Source organism: Xenopus laevis, chromosome 4S (genome assembly GCF_017654675.1).
Source record: "Xenopus laevis strain J_2021 chromosome 4S, Xenopus_laevis_v10.1, whole genome shotgun sequence".
Taxonomy (NCBI): Eukaryota; Metazoa; Chordata; class Amphibia; order Anura; family Pipidae; genus Xenopus; species Xenopus laevis.
This window is the reverse complement of record NC_054378.1, coordinates 113,247,187-113,267,874: the sequence shown is the minus strand read 5'-3', so window position 1 is coordinate 113,267,874 and position 20,688 is coordinate 113,247,187. Positions and strand designations below refer to the sequence as shown.

At 42.2% G+C, this 20,688-nt stretch overlaps 1 protein-coding gene across 1 annotated transcript in view; it reads left to right on the top strand.

Moving 5' to 3' along the window:
* Positions 1-20,688, top strand: part of plxna1.S (plexin A1 S homeolog) — a gene marked incomplete at its 5' end in the record, with an annotated part of 250,346 nt that overhangs the window by 114,346 nt on the left and 115,312 nt on the right. The window contains 1 exon segment of the mRNA NM_001094988.1: positions 19,422-19,562. Coding sequence (NP_001088457.1) covers positions 19,422-19,562 — 141 coding nt within the window.

The following is a 20,688-nucleotide window of genomic DNA, read 5'->3' as shown; positions in this document are numbered from 1 at the left end:
ACAGATAAGTAGTAAAAATGAAGAAGTGAAGCCTCACATTCTGTTTCTTTTTTTAGTATCACTGACCCCAAAAAAGAACCTTTCCACCAGTGTTCTGGAGAATATATATATATCTATATCTATATCTATATATATATATATATATGATAAAGGCCCGGATGCGGGCCGAAACGTTGGATGCACAGTGTGTATTGAATAAACACGTTTGATTGAAGAAAACGGTGTGCTGGTCCATTCTATGCATATATAAAGACTTTGACCGAGCACCCGGACTGGAGAAAAAAGAGGACAGAGTGCAGGTGTTTGTATTATAATATATATATATATATATATATATATATATATATATATATATATATATATATATATATATATATATATATATATATATATATATATATATATATACATATATATATATATATATATATATATATATACATCTTGACAAAGGTCTTAGGTGGAGACCGAAACGTTGACCTATTTTAAATGTTCTAATAAAAGTTTATATTTTTAATCTATTATTTTTTTGTCTAAAGGCTCCTGATGTGCACCCACGTATCCAAGCTTTGTATCTATTCCTAATTTGTGAGTAGCACTCGGGTCAATCGAGTTCAGTAATGTTGTGCGGAATCCCTACGATTTTTTTATGTATATATATATATATATATATATATATATATATATATATATATATATATATATATATATATATATATATATATATAAATATTGTGCTGTTTGTCTACGCAGCACTGTGGATTACATCAGTTCGATATAAGGAAAGGCAGGGATCTGTGCCTTCAAGTGTTGAGGTACCAGAGGGAATAGGTCCCTGCCTGTAGAGCTTACAATCTAAGTGGCAAATTTGTAGATACCTCTCTACATCAACTAGGATGTCTGTCTATAATCCCCCTCTAAATGAGGTGGGTGCTATCATATTGCTGTATTGTAATTGTTGAGGCTTAAAGGAACAGTAATACAAAAAATCTGTGTGTTTTATAGTAATGAAAATATAATGTAGTGCTGCCCTGCACTGGTAAAACTGGTGTTTGCTTTAGAAACTCTACTATAGTTTATATAAACAAGCTGCTGTGTAGCAATGGTGGGAAGTCTATATGGCACAGGTTAAATAGTGGATAACATATAACACCATTATGTTTTACGGAGCTTATCTGCTGTGTAACCTGAGCATTTTCTCCTTTGAATGGCTGCCCCCATTGCTACACAGCAGCTTATTTATATAAACAATAGTAGAGTTTCTGAAGCAAACACACCAGTTTTACCAGTGCAGGGCAACACTGCATTATATTTTTATTACTTTAAAACACTTAAATTTTTTGCTGTTACTGTTCCTTTAAATGTAGACCTGCAGATGGCGCCTGTAACAGTTCTACCCCCTTCTTAAAATGCTTCATTCCCATATAAGAGATCCAGTCCAGGTTTTGCTGCTCACTGCTTTCCCTCTGAAGAGGCAATGATAGATAATTATCATGCTGTGACCTGGAGGTACTATGGCAGATGAGGGGCTTTTATTGGCCAGGCTCTATCGCTCAATGTCCGTCCAGACTCATTACCCGTGCCGTGTTTCCATAAGCAGCACTTCTTGATCTTTTGTTGCTTTTTTCCCTCGGCATGATTGGAATGATGTATGCGAGACGTGTCGCCCATTACCGTACAGACATGCTTCATGCGTAATGGGTACAGGTAGCGCTCAATCATACTGCAAGCAGCCCCTCCATTCACTCGCCCAAGGCCTCTCTATTGAGTCGTAATAGATGGCAGTATTGTTGGCTTAGTCATCCTCAGAATAAATTGCCCATTTCTGCCATTAGAAAGGATTGGATGGCTATTAATTTTATTGATGTATAATTTTATATTGTGCCCTTACCCCTATGTGGGTAAGGGCATGAATGTGATAGGTACCTTCGATTGTAAGCTCAATTGGCGCAGGGATTGGATCATTTATAATGATTTAGAATTTGTATAAGGCTTGGGACAAAGAAATCGGCCTTCTGAATTAAATCCACAGGCTGATTTCTAGGGATGCACCGCATGCACTATTTTGGATTCGGCCGAATTCTTTGCGAAAGATTCGGCGGAATACCGAACCGAATCCTTAATTTTCATATGCAAATTAGAGGTGGGAAGGAGAAAACATTTTTTACTTCCTTGTTTTGTGACAAAAAGTCACGCGATTTCCCTCCCCACCCCTAAATTGCATATTAGGATTCGGATTCGGTTTGGCTGGGCAGAAGGATTTGGCCGACTCCTGCTGAAAAAGGCCGAATCCTCAAACTGAATCCTGGATTGGGCGCATCCCTACTGATTTGAGGTCCTACTGCTGGCAGTAGTCTCCCTCTTCAGTCAGTGCTCAAAACCATTCTGTCTGCTCCTGAGCGAACACAATCAGCGGATTCCGCCAAAGAAACAACTTTGCATTTCGACTTTGCATTATGCACCGAAATCTGCCTAGCGTGTTCTTACCAGAGCCAACACAATGGTTCCAGACGCAAAATGAGGAGACTACCACAAGTAGTAGTTGCTCTGGCCGTAAAGGGGTTGTTCACCTTTGAGTTAAAAGTTTAGTATGATGTAGAGAATGATATTCTGACCAATTTGCAATTGGTTTTAGTTTTTTTTTATTATTTGTGGTTTTTGAGTTATTTAGCTTTTTATTCAGCAGTTACCCTGTTTTCAGTTACTGCAGTCTGGTTGCTAAGATCCAAATTCCCCTAGCAACCATGCATTGAGTTGAATAATAGACTGGACTATGAATAGTTGTTTGACTAAAAATACGAGTAATAACAAGTAGCAATAACCATACATTAGCAGACTTACAGAGCATTTGTTTTTTTTAGATCAGTGACCCCCATTTGAAAGCTGCAAAGAGGCAGATGAAAAAGGCAAATCATTAAAAAAAAAAAACTATGAATAATGAAGACCAATTGAAAAGTTGCTTAGAATTGGCAATTCTATTACATACTAAAAGTTATCTTAAAAGTGAACCACCCCTTCAAGTGACCGGTTTATATGAGCGCTTGTTATCCACCCTGTGTGACACAGGCCTCAAACCCTCAATGAAAAATGGAAGAAACTCTTTTTCTCCTTGCGAGAACTTGGGGAACCGCCGCTGTGTCACAGGGGCTATTGGCTAACGGAAAGGTTCAGTCCATCAGGCCCCATTGCCTAAAGTGGCTCATTACGTCCGTCATGAAGATATTACAGTCTGGATAAATAGTCCTCGCTTGGCCTAGCCGAGTTCCGAGTGCTGCCGTTGAAGAATCTGATCATTCACTGGCGTCTCTTCACTGTAATCAACTCAGTCGCGTGAAACGAGATCAAATCTCACAGCAAATTGGCCTGTTACACAAGTAAACAGAGAGCGCTGCCCTGCCGTGCCCAATCCTGGTGCTGAAATCTATAGGGGCTGCTTTCTTGGTTGAAGAAAATCTTAAGTGTCAGGGCACACAGGCAGATTCGGGGAGATTAGTCGCCCGATGACGAATCTCCTCTTCTTCAAGGCGACTAATCTCCCCGAACTGCCTCTCCTGCCTTCCTGCTGGCTAAAATGTAAACCGCCGTTGAAATGGCATTCGTAAGCGATTTGTTTTCCGAAGTCGCCCAAAGTTGCCTGACGAGAAAACTTTGGGCGACTTCAGAAAAAGAATCTCTTCAAGTGCCACCCTGCCGGTGATTTACATTTTAGCCGGTGACTAAGAGAAAGAAAAGTCATTGTTTTTTTAACATTAAAAAAATCTAAATTTTTTGTGTTTTATTATAAAGTAATTATGGAGCGTTACTATACTAGAGTTATACTAGAGTTGCTATACTAGGTTTATTGAGCTTCGTATAAACAAACCCCTCCCTCCACCCCTTTTGCTTTGCCTCGTTTGGCTTAATGACCAGCAGAATTCCATTATGCAGGAGGTTAATTTTAAGCATCGGGAATCCATCTAGCTTGCAAGCTCCAGTTTCCCTGTTTAGCTCTCAGAAATAACAAAAAAAAACATTGACCCCCCCCCCCCCTTAAAGGAGTGGTTCACCTTTTTGTATCTAATAGAATGGCCAATTCTAAGCAACTTTTCCATTGGGTTTTCATTGTTTTATAATTATTTACCTTTTTCTTCTGACTCATTCCAGCTTTCAAATGGGAGTCGCTGACCCCATCTAAAAGCAAATGCTCTGTATGGCTACTCATTATTACTGCTGCTTTTTATTGCTCATCTTTCTAGTAAGGTCCTATTCATATCCCAGTCTCTTATCCAAATCAATGCATGGTTGCTAATATAATTTGGACCGTAGCAACAAGATGGCTGACATTGAAAACTGGAGAGTTGCTGAATAAAAAGCGAAATAACTCAAAAACCACAAATAATAAAAAATGAAAACCGATTGCAAATTGTCTCAGACTCTCTACATCATACTAAAAGTTAACGCAAAGGTGAACAACCCCTTTAAAACAATAGGCAAAAAGTATATGCAGCACAAAGCGGATCTTTTAAACTCATGTTCAACAAGAGGCTATACTCTACCTTTAAATAAAAGGGTTTGAAAGATGATTGTAGGATAAGGATCACCTGGGTCAAGTTGCTATTCTGCCACTGATTCAGTTGCAAAAGACCAGGAACTCTTCTAGGGAAAGTGTTGCTGTTACAGTATAATTACGGGTGTCGCTTAAGGATTAGGTGCTTGTTCTGAGGTTTCATTTTCCCCGACAGCTGTTTAGTTCTAGGATCTCCTGAACTTCATTCCTAATCCACAGCCGAGATGGGAAAGTCGGATCTCTAATACTTCTGGGGTCCCCAAAGTGCATCTGTGATTTTGATGCCAGTTGCCAACGCTGTGTGGCCTGGGGGTAGGTTTATATTAGGCTTTTGTTTGCTAATTAAGTCAGAACCTTGTGTGTGTGTGTGCTTTTTTTCTTTTGGTAAAGAGATGTAAAAAAAGAGTGTGACAGTATCTTAATTTGCTTAATGTGTTCGCTGGCAGGGAGGCCAAGGAAAGGCAGCGGCACGACTGAGGATTATGGGATTGCGACTAACGTGGCATCAGTGTGTTGATCTTTAAAGAGGAAGTAAAGTCTAAAATAGAATAAGGCTAGAAATGCTGTATTTTGTATACTAAAAATAAACATAAACGTACCGCACCACAAGCCTAATCAAACAAATGATTTATGCTTTCAAAGTTGGCCACAGGGGGTCGCCATCTTGTAACTTTGTTAAACTTCTTTGCAAGACCAAGACTGTGCACATGCTCAGTGTGGTCTGGGCTTCTTAGGGATCGTCATAAATGATCAAAACAGCACAAGTCAAATAATATCTGCCAGAAGCCGATACAGCAAGACTGATTAATAATCAGAATATACAGACTGCACTGGGTCCTGTGTTGTCATGTAATCTAATGTGGATTTTATAGTTTTTGTATTGTTTAATACAAACTTTCTCCAACTCAAAATAATCCTCCAAATAGAATCCCAGTTTATCTGTTTAAATCTGGCTCCATGATCTTTGTCCCTGCAGCTGGAGTTGGAAACGGTAAAGGGGATGCAAAGGCAAAAATAAAATCCAATACAAATCTCTACACAGTCGCCGACTGCTCTACAGGGAAACAAACAAAGCTGTTTGAGTTCTGCATGGCTGGGAAATAAGGCGGGGGCTCCCCCTGCTGTTCATAAGTATGATTGTTCCCTGCAGAGCATTTAGGTACCGTCTGACAATTCTTATCCACAGCAGTAAAGCTGGCCATAGACACAAAGATTGTACGACTCATTGAACGATCGGACTCCCCCATCTCCCGACCTGCCACTAACCATTCCGATCAAATAAAGTAGAAAAGAACAGATCAGCTGATGTTCTGCCCCTGACATCAATCGTATGAAAGTTATGTCCAACAAAGCTAGTGACAGTCTCCCACTGAAAATCGTCTGATCAGCAATACACGCAGAGATATTATCGGTAGCCGACAGAAATCTTTTAACCTGTCTGATCGACCAAAGACCGATCTCTGCCGGACGAAAAAAAGGTCGGGACTCTCCACACACGGTCCGAATATCGTACAAATCCTCGATTCGTACGATCAGATCTTTGCGTCTATGACCAGCTTAAATGAAGGGAGAATTTCACTGCATACAGTCAGGTTTCTTATAAAAACAGTACACATTTTTTAATTAAAGTATATTGGAGATAGGTTTCTATTTCATTGAGGAAGAATGGGATTTTATTTTTTGCCTTTACATGACCTTTAACATTTGTTTTAATGATTATCTTGTGTGAATACATCGTGCATCCAACGAATAAGTGTAGTACAGGTATGGCAGCCGTTATCCAGAAAGCTCCGAATTAGATCAGGCCCTGCTTATCTCTAACTACAGTCCTAAGTGATGCTCTATTTCAGTTTCTAGGTTGGAGGTCACTCAAGAATTCTGATTGGGCTGAATTCTGCCCATGTCAGTCCATATGTTGCTGTGAATCCCCCAGTATAATTTCCGAGTGCAACTCTTCCCTATGGAAAACTGGTTACATCAAAGGCTGAACACACAGAAAGTGCCTCGGCTCTTGCTCATACTCTGGGCCAATCAATATGTTACTGCTCTAAGCCTTTCTGACGGCCTGATCCCCCTGGATTTATACAGTGACAATGGAGCCGCCTTTAGTTCATCAGGATGCCCACATCTCTCACTGTTGGTCTCTATTGATCTAGTCCTATATCTTAATCCAGTCATTTCTGCATAAGGAGGAAGATGCCTGTCTTGCTTCCTAAAGGACAACTGAACCTGTATCTTGTGAGACATCATTAGTGTATATAATTAATCACTTTATTCATCCACCAGGTTTGGCGGTAAAGCCAACTGCATTTTGATTAATACTCTGCTAAACTGTATTCCATATTTCTAAAGGTGCTCCTAAAAATAGTCCAGTTCCCCTTAGGGCAGAGACACACAGGAAGATTCGGGGAGATTAGATTTAGCGATTAATTGCTTCTTCTTTGGGCGACCAATCGCCCCTAAAAGCCTTGGAGTTCTTCGATTTCCGAAGTCGCCCGAAGTTTCCTCATCAGGCAACTTCGGGCGACTTCGGAAAAAGTAGCGCCCAGAGTGCCATCCAGCAATTTAGATTCTAGCCAGCGAGAAGGCTTTTCGGGAGATTAGTCGGCCGAAGAAGAGGCGATTTGTCGCCGGGCGACTAAATCTCCCCAAATCTTAGCGTGTCCCTTAGGTAAGAGACACTTGCTCAGATTTGGGAGGATTAGTCACCCGGCGATAAATCTCCTCTTCTTTGGGGCAAATAATCTCTCGAAAAGCCTTCCCGCCGGCTAGAATGTAAATCGCTGGAGGGATGGCTCTCAGAGCGCTTCGGTTTTCGAAGTCGCCCGTAGTTGCCTCATGAGAAACTTTGTAAAACATTGTAAAATGAATCGCTCATGTGTGCCATCCCGCCGGCGATCTTTGTAAAACATTGTAAAACGAAGCACTCCAAGTTTCACATTTCTGGGTTTATATTAACTCTGAGATTATATTATAGTAGCATTCTGGGTTTATATTAAACCCTAATATAAACCCACAATTCTGGGTTTCGAGAACCAGATGGTCGTAGGGTTGGAACCCATTTACAAGTACTATACTGGACAGGGTGAAGCCCATCATATAAAAGGCTGGGCTGTGATGTCACTTCTGCTTCGTGGAATCGGGAGGGGAGTTGGTGAGCTAGAAAGTGGCAAATTAGAGGTGGGTTGAGGGCAAATTGGCTAGTTATTACAAATTTATCAGCAGGTATACTGCCCCTGTAAATTTGTTATACTGGCCCTGACCATGGCTGGGATTTTACTGGCTGTGGGGTGGCAGTCCTATATGGTAGTGGGTTAGGCTGTGGATAAAAATGCATATTATGGTTCTTGATGAGGGTCTAATTGATTGGATCCTTCCCTTCTGGATAAGGGATCTTTATGCAGTCTTTCCTATATACTTTTATTTTATTTATATATATATATTTTTTTTCACATTTCGATATATACTTTTATATAAACATATTTATGTTGGATTAATATTGTCTTATTACATAGGAAAAAGCTAAAAACCAGAGTCCTGAGGGCCCTGCCTCCACATGATTTCTGGTGGTGGCCTTGGGGAATTGCCTTGCTTTCTAGGTAATGGGTTTTCAAATATTAATTCTGATCAAATCACCAAAGATATTTTCTGCTTGAGGCCCCCCTTTAAACCAAACACTTTCTTCTTTTGCTTTCTTGTCCCTCCTTCTGACCCTTTGTACACTGGATTATGTCTAACCCCTCGGGTGCTGTAAGAAGTATTTACCCAACGGCCCAAGGTCCCTGTCAGTCACCTTCTTCTCCTTTCTTCCCTGTGAGCTACATCTGAAGATTCACTAAGTCTTTCTTGATAGGTTTTACGCTCCATAATTGTCTATAATAGAGGATTTTACACTGGGAGATGATGTAGGGCAGGGGTCTAGTGAAGGGAGAGAGAATTACACAGGGGGGGACAGAAATCCTGGACCAAGCAGGTGGAACAGAGCCGTTCTGCAGACGCACAAGCCCCTTTCTCCTGCGCTTTTCTGTTGCCGCACTCGGCCTGTGGAACGGTGAAGGGTTTCTCTGAAAAGGTTGCCGCATGTGTTTGAGACTGATAAGCCCCTGGCTTTGAAGTGTGGCCGCGCCGAACGCCTGCTCCTGTTGCTGCTGCCAGTCATGGGGAATTAATCACCTCCGCGGGGAGATAAGAGCGCAGAGTTTCATTTGACGCTAAGGGAGGGGAAAGGCGAAGGAGCAGCGTTTGAGGCACCTAATGTTTGCACATAGCCTCCTACTCTGATATAAAAATGCATACATTTCCTCCCTGACTGCTAGTAGTAGTAGTAGTAGTAGTAGTAGTATCGTCGTCAATGTGGAGCTCTGAAATTGGGTTTTATTTGGAAGCAGTGTATCTGAATTTTCTGGTCTGATTCATTTGTTGTTGGTGTTAATCTCTTAATTTATTTTTTAAAGTAAAACTATACCCCAGAACAACGTAGGTCTCTATAAAAAGATATTGCTCATATGTAAAACCCTGCTTCATGTCAATAAACCATTTTCATGGTATACTTTTTTACTGGTATGTGCCATTGGGTAATCCTAAATAGAAAATAGCCATTTTAAAAAATAAGGGGCTCCCCTTGGGATCATTATGATTCACGGTGCATACAAACAAACCAACAAACCATACTTAGGTATGTTAATTAGGTCACATGAACCAATTAACAGAGATCTGTCTTTTGCTTCCACACTTCTTCCTGTTACAGTTAGAGCTGCAGTTTTTCTGGTCAGGTGATCTCTGAGGCAGCACACAGACCATCACAAAACAGTGGTTCAAGGCAAGAGATGTAAAAGTGCAATATTTAATATATATACCAGTTTGGTAAGATTCTTTAATATGAATATTAATTTGATATAAACTATCTGTTGCTTAAATATTCATTTTGGGGCTAAAGTTTCCCTTTAAATACTTTATCCTAGCAACCAGGCAGCAGTTTCAATAGAAAGAGCAATAATAAAATATTAACAGTAACAATAACATTGTAATCACACAGAATAGTGCTTTGATTGCCGGGGTCAGTGACCCCAATTCATCAAGTAGCTATTCAATAGCTGGGAAATATTGTGAAATGGCAAGATGTCAGGCAAAAACCTAATGAATAATGTAAGGCATTTGGGGATCGGGGGCTTGTAGTGCAATAAAGCTGCATTATAAATAATAGGGCAGCCCATAGTACAGTTTACTCTGGGCCCAGCTGCCAGTACAAGATGATCCTGCCCACCTGTGTGGTTCCTGTGGAATCATCCTTCAGCCGATTTTCTGCCCATTTCTTTCATTGAAAGCTCATTCATAATGACTGCAATTAATCTCCTTCATTTCGCTAATCATAATTAAATAGGCTCTAAGAGTTTGCAACTCATCCAAAAACTAATAAACAGTGAATTATTACTGAACATGCCAACTGCGATGGGGCTGGCAAGGGGGGAGTATTAACCTGAACCAAGCCGTGGAGCAGTGCTGGGGGCACATGGACCATTGACCATTGAAAGAATGACTTTAGGTGCATAGGGAGCTGAATGAATTCAGCCTATTAGGGTCCTGGTTTTATATTTAAACTCTTCTATTTTCCAAAATCCACAGGTAGTGCAGCGGGTAGAACACACACAGCCATTATGTAGCAAGTAAATAATATATAGCTTAATAATAGCTTCTGGGAAGGGGCTGTGGGATAGCAGGTATAGTAGGGAGAAATGGAGTCTATAATACCAGTGGGATAATAGTCTCTGGGAAGGGAGTGTGACTGTGGGATAGCAGGTATAGTAGGGAGAGATGGTGCCTATAGTAACAATGGGATAATAGTCTCTGGGAAGGGAGTGTAGTGGTGGGATAGCAGGTATAGTAGGGAGAGATGGTGCCTATAGTAACAGTGGGGATAATAGTCTCTGGGAAGGGAGTGTGACTGTGGGATAGCAGGTATAGTAGGGAGAGATGGTGTCTATAGTAACAGTGGGATAATAGTCTCTGGGAAGGGACTGTGACTGTGGGATAGCAGGTATAGTAGGGAGAGATGGTGCCTATAGTAACAGTGGGATAATAGTCTCTGGGAAGGGAGTGTGACTGTGGGATAGCAGGTATAGTAGGGAGAGATGGTGCCTATAGTAACAGTGGATAATAGTCTCTGGGAAGGGAGTGTGACTGTGGGATAGCAGGTATAGTAGGGAGAGATGGTGCCTATAGTAACAGTGGGATAATAGTCTCTGGGAAGGGAGTGTGACTGTGGGATAGCAGGTATAGTAGGGAGAGATTATGCCTATAGTAACAGTGGATAATAGTCTCTGGGAAGGGAGTGTGACTGTGGGATAGCAGGTATAGTAGGGAGAGATGGTGCCTATAGTAACAGTGGGGATAAGTGTCTCTGGGAAGGGAGTGTGACTGTGGGGATAGCAGGTATAGTAGGGAGAGATGGTGCCTATAGTAACAGTGGGATAATAGTCTCTGGAAGGAGTGTGACTGTGGGATAGCAGGTATAGTAGGGAGAGATGGTGCCTATAGTAAACAATGGGATAATAGTCTCTGGGAACGGAGTGTATGGTGGGATAGCAGTATAGTAGGGAGAGATGGTGCCTATAGTAACAGTGGGGATAATAGTCTCTGGGAAGGGAGTGTGACTGTGGGATAGCAGGTATAGTAGGGAGAGAGTGGTGTCTATAGTAACAGTGGGATAATAGTCTCTGGGAAGGGAGTGTGACTTGTGGATAGCAGGTATAGTAGGGAGAGATGGTGTCTATAGTAACAGTGGATAATAGTCTCTGGGAAGGGACTGTGACTGTGGGATAGCAGGTATAGTAGGGAGAGATGGTGCCTATAGTAACAGTGGGATAATAGTCTCTGGGAAGGAGGTGTGACTGTGGGATAGCAGGTATAGTAGGGAGAGATTATGCCTATAGTAACAGTGGATAATAGTCTCTGGAAGGGAGTGTGACTGTGGATAGCAGGTATAGTAGGGAGAGATGGTGCCTATAGTAACAGTGGATAATAGTCTCTGGGAAGGGAGTGTGACTGTGGATAGCAGTATAGTAGGAGAGATGGTGCCTATAGTAACAGTGGATAATAGTCTCTGGGAAGGAGTGTGACTGTGGGATAGCAGTATAGTAGGGAGAGATGGTGCCTATAGTAACAGTGGATAATAGTCTCTGGAAGGGAGTGTGACTGTGGGATAGCAGTATAGTAGGGAGAGATGGTGCCTATAGTAACAGTGGGATAATAGTCTCTGGGAAGGGAGTGTGACTGTGGGATAGCAGGTATAGTAGGGAGAGATTATGCCTATAGTAACAGTGGGATAATAATTTCTGGGAAGTGGCTGTGGGATAGCAGGTATAGTAGGGAGAGATTATGCCTATAGTAACAGTGGGATAATAATCTCTGGGAAGTGGCTGTGGGATAGCAGGTAGCGCTGCAAGGTAGGAGTGCTACCCACTGAGTCAACTTTCATGCAGCTGACTGCTGAATGCTAAATAGTAAGATGCTGCTGGAAATTAATAGACCTGGTGGAAACCTTTAAACTTTGAATACATTTATTATCTGTTTTTCCCAACATGTTGCCCTTTCTTTATGGTAAAATTCCCCGAACCTGCTGACAGCTCCAGCTACTGAGAGGCCATAGGTTAAGCCTTTCCTACAGGCAATGTGTGTAATGCACAAGGAGCTGCCACCATAATGGACAACTCTGAAAAGGCTCCTCCTGACAAGTCATGGACAGTTTCTCGTGTGAAATTGGTTTAATAGGGGAGGTCTGAAGACTCTGCCCAAGGACCACCAAAATCTCCTGAGCGTCTCTCTTGTTTCCAGTTGGATAGCTCTGCTTTAAACCCCTCAGTTCCATGCTGTAGGTTTTAGCCAAGTGCCATAAACAGCCCAGTGGTGTTTCTTTGTCTGGAGATTATCACTGTCCTGACCCCTATTTACACCACAATACTGCGCTACTCCTTTGATACCTTCTGCTGTGACTGTCGCTTTAGTCTTTAGCTCACTTACAAGCATTAGAAAAGCTTTTATTCCCTATCATTAAAATATGTAATTTGACAGTTCTAGCCAACGGCTTTTGCTGAAAGTTTTTTTTTTCTTTTGTTTTTCCCATCTTTTGTCCTATTTTTTTCTGAGCATTTCTTCCCATTCGCCATTATAGCTCAATTATACAATTACCCTAGAAATTTGAGCTTACAAGTAACAACCGAAAAGGAATATTTTAATAGACACATTTTATTCTGCTATCAGCTGTGCTGATGGTGACTGTAATTAGGAGCACAAACAAATATGTCTCTCTTGGAGGGAGGAAGAGGGGGAGAGAGGAGCAGGAGGATCTACCGAAGAGCTTTATTTAACATTCGTTAATATTGAGTTCTGGGATTTTGGAGCTGGACAAAAATCTCCATAGCTAAAGGTGCCCATGTTCTTGCATCACCTTTGAGTTTCATTTCTTCCTGCTCCCCATTGGGTAGTGCTTCAGCTTGCTGTGCACCCAATAGTTTTGAGAAATATTAATGGGAGACCTGCAGTTCTTCCAAGGGAAATGATCCAGGATGTCCAAAAGTTATGCCATGACCTGCTGGTAGATCTTCACCGGGGTCATTTTAAGAGCTCTTGCCATTCTCAGGCTAGCTTAGGCCAATATCAGGCATAGTAGTCAATCATATATTTACTTTAATCTTTGTATCTGCTCTAGACAAGTAAAAGCTAAATTCTGATTGGCTTCTTTGTTTCATTAGGTAGAGTGAAGATTCATCTGCAACTTCCCATGTTCACTTCCATGTCTTCTATATTGGAGACTCCTAGAAGGGCAATGTTCCTTCTTTTCTAACACGGGGCCCGTTACCTGTTAATGAAATAGCCACTCAGCATGCTGCCACCACCACCATTATTATTATTAACATGTATTTTAACGTATTTTACAGCGCTGTACCATTCGTAACATCTATTAACTACCAGAGTGCTATCCAATGGGAGAGCAAGACCAGACCTGGAACTAAATACTATTCTTTACAGAACAAGGGGGTCTCTGATCTCTCGTATATGCAGATGCCATAGTGCCTATAGAGTTAGGGTGAGGCTTGTCACAAGATATGGCAACAGCCCATATTCTGGGGAATTCAGATATGCTTGTGTGAGATATAGAAAGATAATTTCTGCATGTAACAAAGGAAATTACCTAATTTTTGTCTTTTGATGGTATAACACAAGGAATGGAATCAAGGGCAGGTGCTTTTGGTTTCACGTTTCTCTAGAATTACAGTCTCCCACCAATCCCAGTATATTTATCTGTGTATAAATTTGCATACCAAACCATTTATACAGAAAAGAATAAAAACTTCCCCCCCCCCCCCATTTGAATTTTCCTTCTTTATGGTGCAGAGGCAGCCGCGGTTGGTTGTAATGGCTGACCCTATTTCTGAGAAGGGTTAATGGTTATTTTTCCTTTAATAAAGTATACAGGCTTCAAATGTGCATAAAGGTGGCCATAGACTCAAAGATCCGCTCGTTTGGCGACAGCGGCAAACGAGCGGATCTTTCCCCGATATGCCACTAACGGCATGGCTACATCGGGGGTAATTCGAATGTTCGGCCATATGGCCGAACGATCGAATTACGATGCGCCAAGGGGCTCCGACGGGTCGGTTGGTTAAAAATCAAACCTTCCCGATCTATATCGTGGACAGATATCGATCGGGAAGACCTGTCGGAAGCCACCATACACGGGCAGATAAGCTGTCAAATTGGTCCAAACGACCGATATCGGCAGCTTTATCTGCCCGTGTATGGCCACCTTAAGCCATTTGCTTTCACATGTATAGGAAAACATTTTAATTGCCTCAGTCCTGGCCCTGTGCAAATGTGACTATAAAACCACTAGGAGGTGCTGTTCCTTTGTCGTCTCCAGTGATTACCTCCATTAAACCAATAAGCATGCCGGATTTGACTTCTATCCATGCACCCATGTACAATTAAGGAATGTTCTGTGTACACAGTAAGCTCAGCCCTGCTTATTTAAAGGGTATTGTGAATGGAGAAATATCTTGCTTAATTAATGCCAATTGATTTGTGCAATCACACTGAAGTTATAAGATGCATTAGATATGGTTCCTTGAATCCTTTAATGACTATCCATTTGCAGACTAGTCTGCACCACATTGTATCACTGGGCCGACCTCATCACTTTCCCTTGACTTGACTTCATCTGGGTAGCTGCAATGCCAGGAAGATCTACTCTAATATGATTAGTCATTGATTTGCCGCTTTCAGGTTAATTGTTAGGGACCTGAGCCAAGTGTGTTACTAACATGATAGCATGCCGCCATAGATTGTATCATCTTTATCTCCTGGGAAAAGCTGCTAATTATATGCAGTGTTGATGTAAACGATAGAGTTAAGCACCATCCCTGATCTTTATTGATTGCAGTCTAGGTTTGAGGCCTGAGGCTCAGGTAGGTTGTTACTGACTCAAGCTCACCGAGAGCAATGACAAGGAAGTCACTACAGGGTGAATATTTTTGAGAAATTCTTTTGAATTTGATCTTTTGAGTGAGGCATCTTAAGGACCGTTTTCTCATTTCTAAGTTCTTGCACATTTAGAATTTTTCATGACAGTTTTTTGTTGACACAAAAGAACCAGAGAAATTTCATCAAGTTGACCAAGGATTTCCTAAGTTTCTGAAGTAAAGGTGGCCATAGACATTAAGATTTTTCTCTTTCTAATGACCAATTTTAGTGTGATCCGAAGAATCCGTCAAATTGTCGTGGGGTTAGAGGGCACCAAACAATTATGAATCTATTTTTGACATGCATCAGTCAGAAAAGCGATCGGTCAGGTTAGAACATTTTCATCATTCACAGAGAAATCTATCCATTGTCCAATTGTTTGTAGGGCTAAGCAGGCAGCTACCCACAGTTTTCCAGGCTTCAAGTAGATGATATTGTCTGAAATGGTCTTTTTAATTGATGGACGTTTAAACAATTGTTTCAGGATAAGCTTGGTCTTAAGATAACGAAAAGATCTTTCAAAAATCTATGGCCACCTTAAGTCCACTCCTAGAATTCTTCCATTGAAATTGTTGGACAGAGTATTAGTCTTCACCTTTGAACTTCTAAGAGGTTTAGATGAGGAAACTCCAGGATTTTTTTTTTCTCTTTTTGGTCGAGACCAAACCAGAGGAGACTTCTTGACCTTTGACGAATCTTCTCTTGGGCATTTAAACAAGGAGTCTCTGAGCATAGTGGTCCTTTGCCTTTGTCCCATGAAACATGCAATTTTTAGTAGTTCTCTGCTTTCCCTACAGCAGGATTCATAGTCATGGGTACAGTTGAAGGTGGACAGATATTGTTGATGGAGGTTACATTTTTACTGTGGGCTTTTCCTCACAGGGAGCCATGCCTTGCTGCACCTCGGAAGATTTGATATGTGAGTTATATTGGAGACAATGAGTATGATGAACGATATAGTACTTTACTTTTAGTTCTGTGATGATCATTATTTTTGTAAGTCTGAATCACCTTTTGTTTAAGGAATATGTCCATTGTTGTATGTAGCAGTTGGGTATGTCCCAATATCTGTTTCTTTAACTCTGCTTGCGGACTTTTCCTTCATTAAGCACATTTGTTTAGTAAAACTGCCTAAAAATATTCGTCAGATTATGTTATCTGGCTGTGAATCAAAGCCATGGCTCTAATTAAACGAGGCCTGTGATTTGCTGTGTTTTGGCATATATTTCCATCCTAATGAGCACGCTCAGGGGAGTTTCTGCTCCCTGCTCTAGAATGCTTTCCAGCACACCCTGGGCAACAATGCAAGAGGAGCTACGAGTAGGGGGGAGACTCTTGGCCCCTGAGGTCCCCCCTGTGTTCCACCTTCTAAAGTGACAGTTCATCAAAGCTTCCTGAGCATCAATGCCTGAATTAACCTCCTTTATGCAAGTTGGTAAAGAGCTCAGTGTGAAGTAACCTCACGGGGCAACCCCTACTGTATTGTGCCCAGGCCTGGTGGTGCTGACCAGAGAAAGACTTCACTTAAATAGAATTTATCTGAAGAGGGGATTAGAAAATGTTTCATAGTAGGTTTTAGAGTTAGAGAGTCTTTACAGGAGCCCTTGGATGCAAAAAAGAATACATAACATTGTTCAACAAGTATATCCATCAGGGACATTTCTGAATGTTTCACATCCGGATATGAGGCGCCCTTAATTTAAAGTTCTTCGTTAAAGTGTCTTCAAATTTGAGTCGGTTTATAGACTGTGACTAACCGAAAGTCGGCCAGATCTCGATTGGATGGGACTAAAAATCCCGTCGGATCGCGGCTGCATCTGTTCGTTGATGCGGTCCCGCGATCCGACCGCCCGTTCGCTACTATCCGATCGTTGCCCGATAAAAGCTGCCAACAGACCGAGTCGGCAGCTTATTGGCCCGTGTATGGGGGCCCCCGACAGGCTTCCCCGATCGAGATCTGGCCGAAAGATCTAAAAATCCCGTCGGATCGCGGCCACATCTGTTCGTTGATGCGGTCCCGCGATCCGACCGCCCGTTCGCGTTTGCTACTATCCGATTGTTGGCCAATAAAAGCTGCTGACAGACCGAGTTGACAGCTTATTGGCCTGCGTATGGGGGCCCCCGACGGGCTTTCCCGATCGAGAACTGGCCGAAAGTCGGCCAGATCTCGATTGGATGGGACTAAAAATCCCGTCGGATCGCGGCCGCATCTGTTCGTTGATGCGGTCCCGCGATCCGACCGCCCGTTCGCTACTATCCGATCGTTGGCCGATAAAAGCTGCCGACAGACCGAGTCGGCAGCTTATTGGCCCGTGTATGGGGGCCCCCGATTGCCTTTCCCGATCGAGATCTGGCCGAAAGTCGGCCAGATCTCGATCGGATGGGACTAAAAATCCCGTTGGATCGCGGCCCCACCTGTTCGTTGATGCGGTCCCGCGATCTGACTGCACGTTCGCTACTATCCGATCGTTGGGCCCTAGGGCCCACGATCGGATCAGCCCGATATCGCCCACCTCAAGGTGGGCATATCGGAGGGAGATCCGCTCATTTGGCGACATCGATTGGGTAAAGTGGTTGTAACCTGCATAATAAATTGCCATTCTACTGTAAATTTTATAGATGCTCCCGTGCTTCTGTTAATCCTTGGAGTCATAACAAGGAAATTTATTTCATGTTTAAATGATTTTCTAGTAGACTTAAGGCAGTGGCTCCCAAAAGGTAGATCAGACTCTACCAATAGAGCTGGTGATCAGTAGATTTCAAGACACTATCAACAAACAGCTTGTCTACATCACCCTCCTCTTTCATGCTTTTCATTCAGATTCTGTTAAGGTTACATAGGAACTAGTGATTTGTTAAATTTAGCAATATCTATTTTCTCATAAATCAATATTTAAGTAATACTTAACATGGAACAGAATGCTAACAATGCTTTTATGGATGTAGATCATAATAGGACAACCACTAAAAGTAGACCTCACATTAGTAAAGTATGGGCACTCCTGACTTAAGGTATGAAGATGCAAATTACAGAAAGATCTGTTATCAAGAATGACTGGGACCTGGGGTTTTCCAGATAACATTCTGGATATCTTGATTTTGTGTGTTAAGCTCCCCATAGACGCGACGATTCTTCTTGCCGAACGACCGATTTTATTGTGCGGTTAGTGGGATTCGAACGATCGACCATCTTACGATTTTTCGGCTGACATCTGTCAGGAAATTGATCGGCCAGGTTAAAAAATCTTTATCGGTCCCAGTGCAATCTATCTGTGTTTGCAGGGCCAAGCAGGCAGCTCCCCTTTGTTTTCCTGGCAAATTGGTCTTTTAAGTTGATGGACAATTCGTACGATCGTTCCAAGAAAATCGTGGTCTCACAATGAGGATCAGATCGTTTGAAAATCTCAACATCTATGGCCAGCTTTAGTTTCTCCTTATCAATGCTCTGTCTCATGCGCCTTGCTGGATTGTTATTGTCTTCTCTCGCATGTTAGCCAGTTCTTGGTGCAGACTACGTGCCCACCCTTCACTACACGTTCCCTGACTTCGTGGTTGCCCTAGCAACTTTGCCCATCCTCTAGCGGATTCAGGAGCGAGATGTCAGTCTGACATGCCATACAGAGGGCTGAGCGCGCTGGCTGCTTTGGTACCAATTGGGGACTTCACTGTGCAGTATTAATATTTGTTTTCTCTTTAGGGTGTTGAATCATTGTGCACTATTCACTCTGACTTAGTCTCTCAGCTCATACTATGTCTCTGGTACACACTTCATTAATGTCAACCTGCTCTGGTCCCTTATTCCCTTTATTCTGCTGAACCCAGAAGCAGCCTGGTGTATTGATAAGAAAAGAGCCTTTTCAACTCGGGGTGTTCTTGCTATATAAATATCTGGTTTTCTTTCTATCTCAAAAGGTCAATTTAATTGACCGCAACAATTAAAACCATCCCTTGTCTGCATGGCTTTCTTCGGGTATTTATGCAGATTGGTTGGTTCCCGAGATATTGACTCCAGTGTGTGTGATGAATGTGATGGGGACCTTAGATTGTAAGCTCCACTAGGGCAGGGGCTGATGTGAAAGAAGATATTTATAAAGTGCTGCAGAATATATGGGTGCAATGTAAATAATTCTCTGGACTCTTTATCATGGGGCTGCTGAGAGGATGGCCATTGGAGGTTACAATTTAAATTATGAAGCCACTTATGACTATTAAACAGGACCAGTCAAGCTCCTCATCCTTATCTTTTGTCACCTGCAATGCCATGATAGATATTTTAGAAGACAATAAATTTGACAGGGGATTCATAGAAATGACCTGGCCTCAGTGACTCACCTGTTCTCTTTCGGACTTTTCCTTTCAGATCCTGGTAGACCTGTCTGCCTCCTCCTCTTACATGGCGCAACAGTACGAGAACGTGGTGGTCCACGAGGGGAATGCTATCCTGAGGGACTTGGTATTGAGCCCTGATCGGCAGTATATCTACGCAATGACAGAAAAACAGGTAAGCTGGGGTTGTGCTATAATTGGGGTAAAATCCGTGCAAGCATTGGGTTGCTTGTGTGATGCTGGGATTTGTAGTTTGACAATATATGGAAGTTCATGTCTTGTCCATGCCTCCTAAATTAAAGGACGAAAAAAGGAAAAGTTCCTTAAATTTCCAACCATTAGACAATATTCACTCAGATAAAGACCAGAGGTCCTCTGCCATCAACCCATTATTAGAGATGTCGCGAACTGTTCGCCGGCGAACTTGTTCGCGCGAACATCGGGTGTTCGCGCTCGCCGGAAGTTCGCGAACGTCGCGCGACGTTCGCCATTTTGGGTTCGCCGTTGTTGGCGCTTTTTTTTGCCCTCTCACCCCAGACCAGCAGGTACATGGCAGCCAATCAGGAAGCTCTCCCCTGGACCACTCCCCTTCCCTATAAAAACCGAAGCCCTGCAGCGTTTTTTCACTCTGCCTGTGTGTGCTGAAGAGATAGTGTAGGGAGAGAGCTGCTGCCTGTTAGTGATTTCAGGGACAGTTGAAAGTTTGCTGGCTAGTAATCGTTTTGATACTGCTCTGTTATTGGAGGGACAGAAGTCTGCAGGGGTTTGAGGGACATTTAAGCTTAGGTAGCTTTGCTGGCTAGTAATCTACCTTCTACTGCAGTGCTCTGTATGTAGCTGCAGTGGGCAGCTGTCCTGCTTCTGATCTCATCTGCTGACTGCTGCAATAACAGTAGTCCTTGTAAGGACTGCTTTTATTTATTTTTTTGTTGTTTTACTACTACTACTACTACTACTACTATAAGAGCCCAGTGCTATTAGTCTAGCAGTGTTGGGGAGTGGGACTGGTGTGCTAATCTGCTGCTCCTAGTAGTTCAGCAGCACCAACTTTAATTTTTTTTTTTTAATATTCATTTTTTTTTTATTTTACTTTTTTTATTTTACTACCGCTGTAGTAGTGTATAAGTTGACCTTTTAGGCATTATTTGCCCTGTAGGCATTATTTGCACAGTGTTTTCTTCAACCCGCCATCGAGCTGTGTGACCTTGTTCACATTCTGTCTAAATATCCATAATATTACCGTCTCCAGAAAAAACACCGGAGTCACTTTTTTCAAGCAGCCATAATATATTTTACGTAAT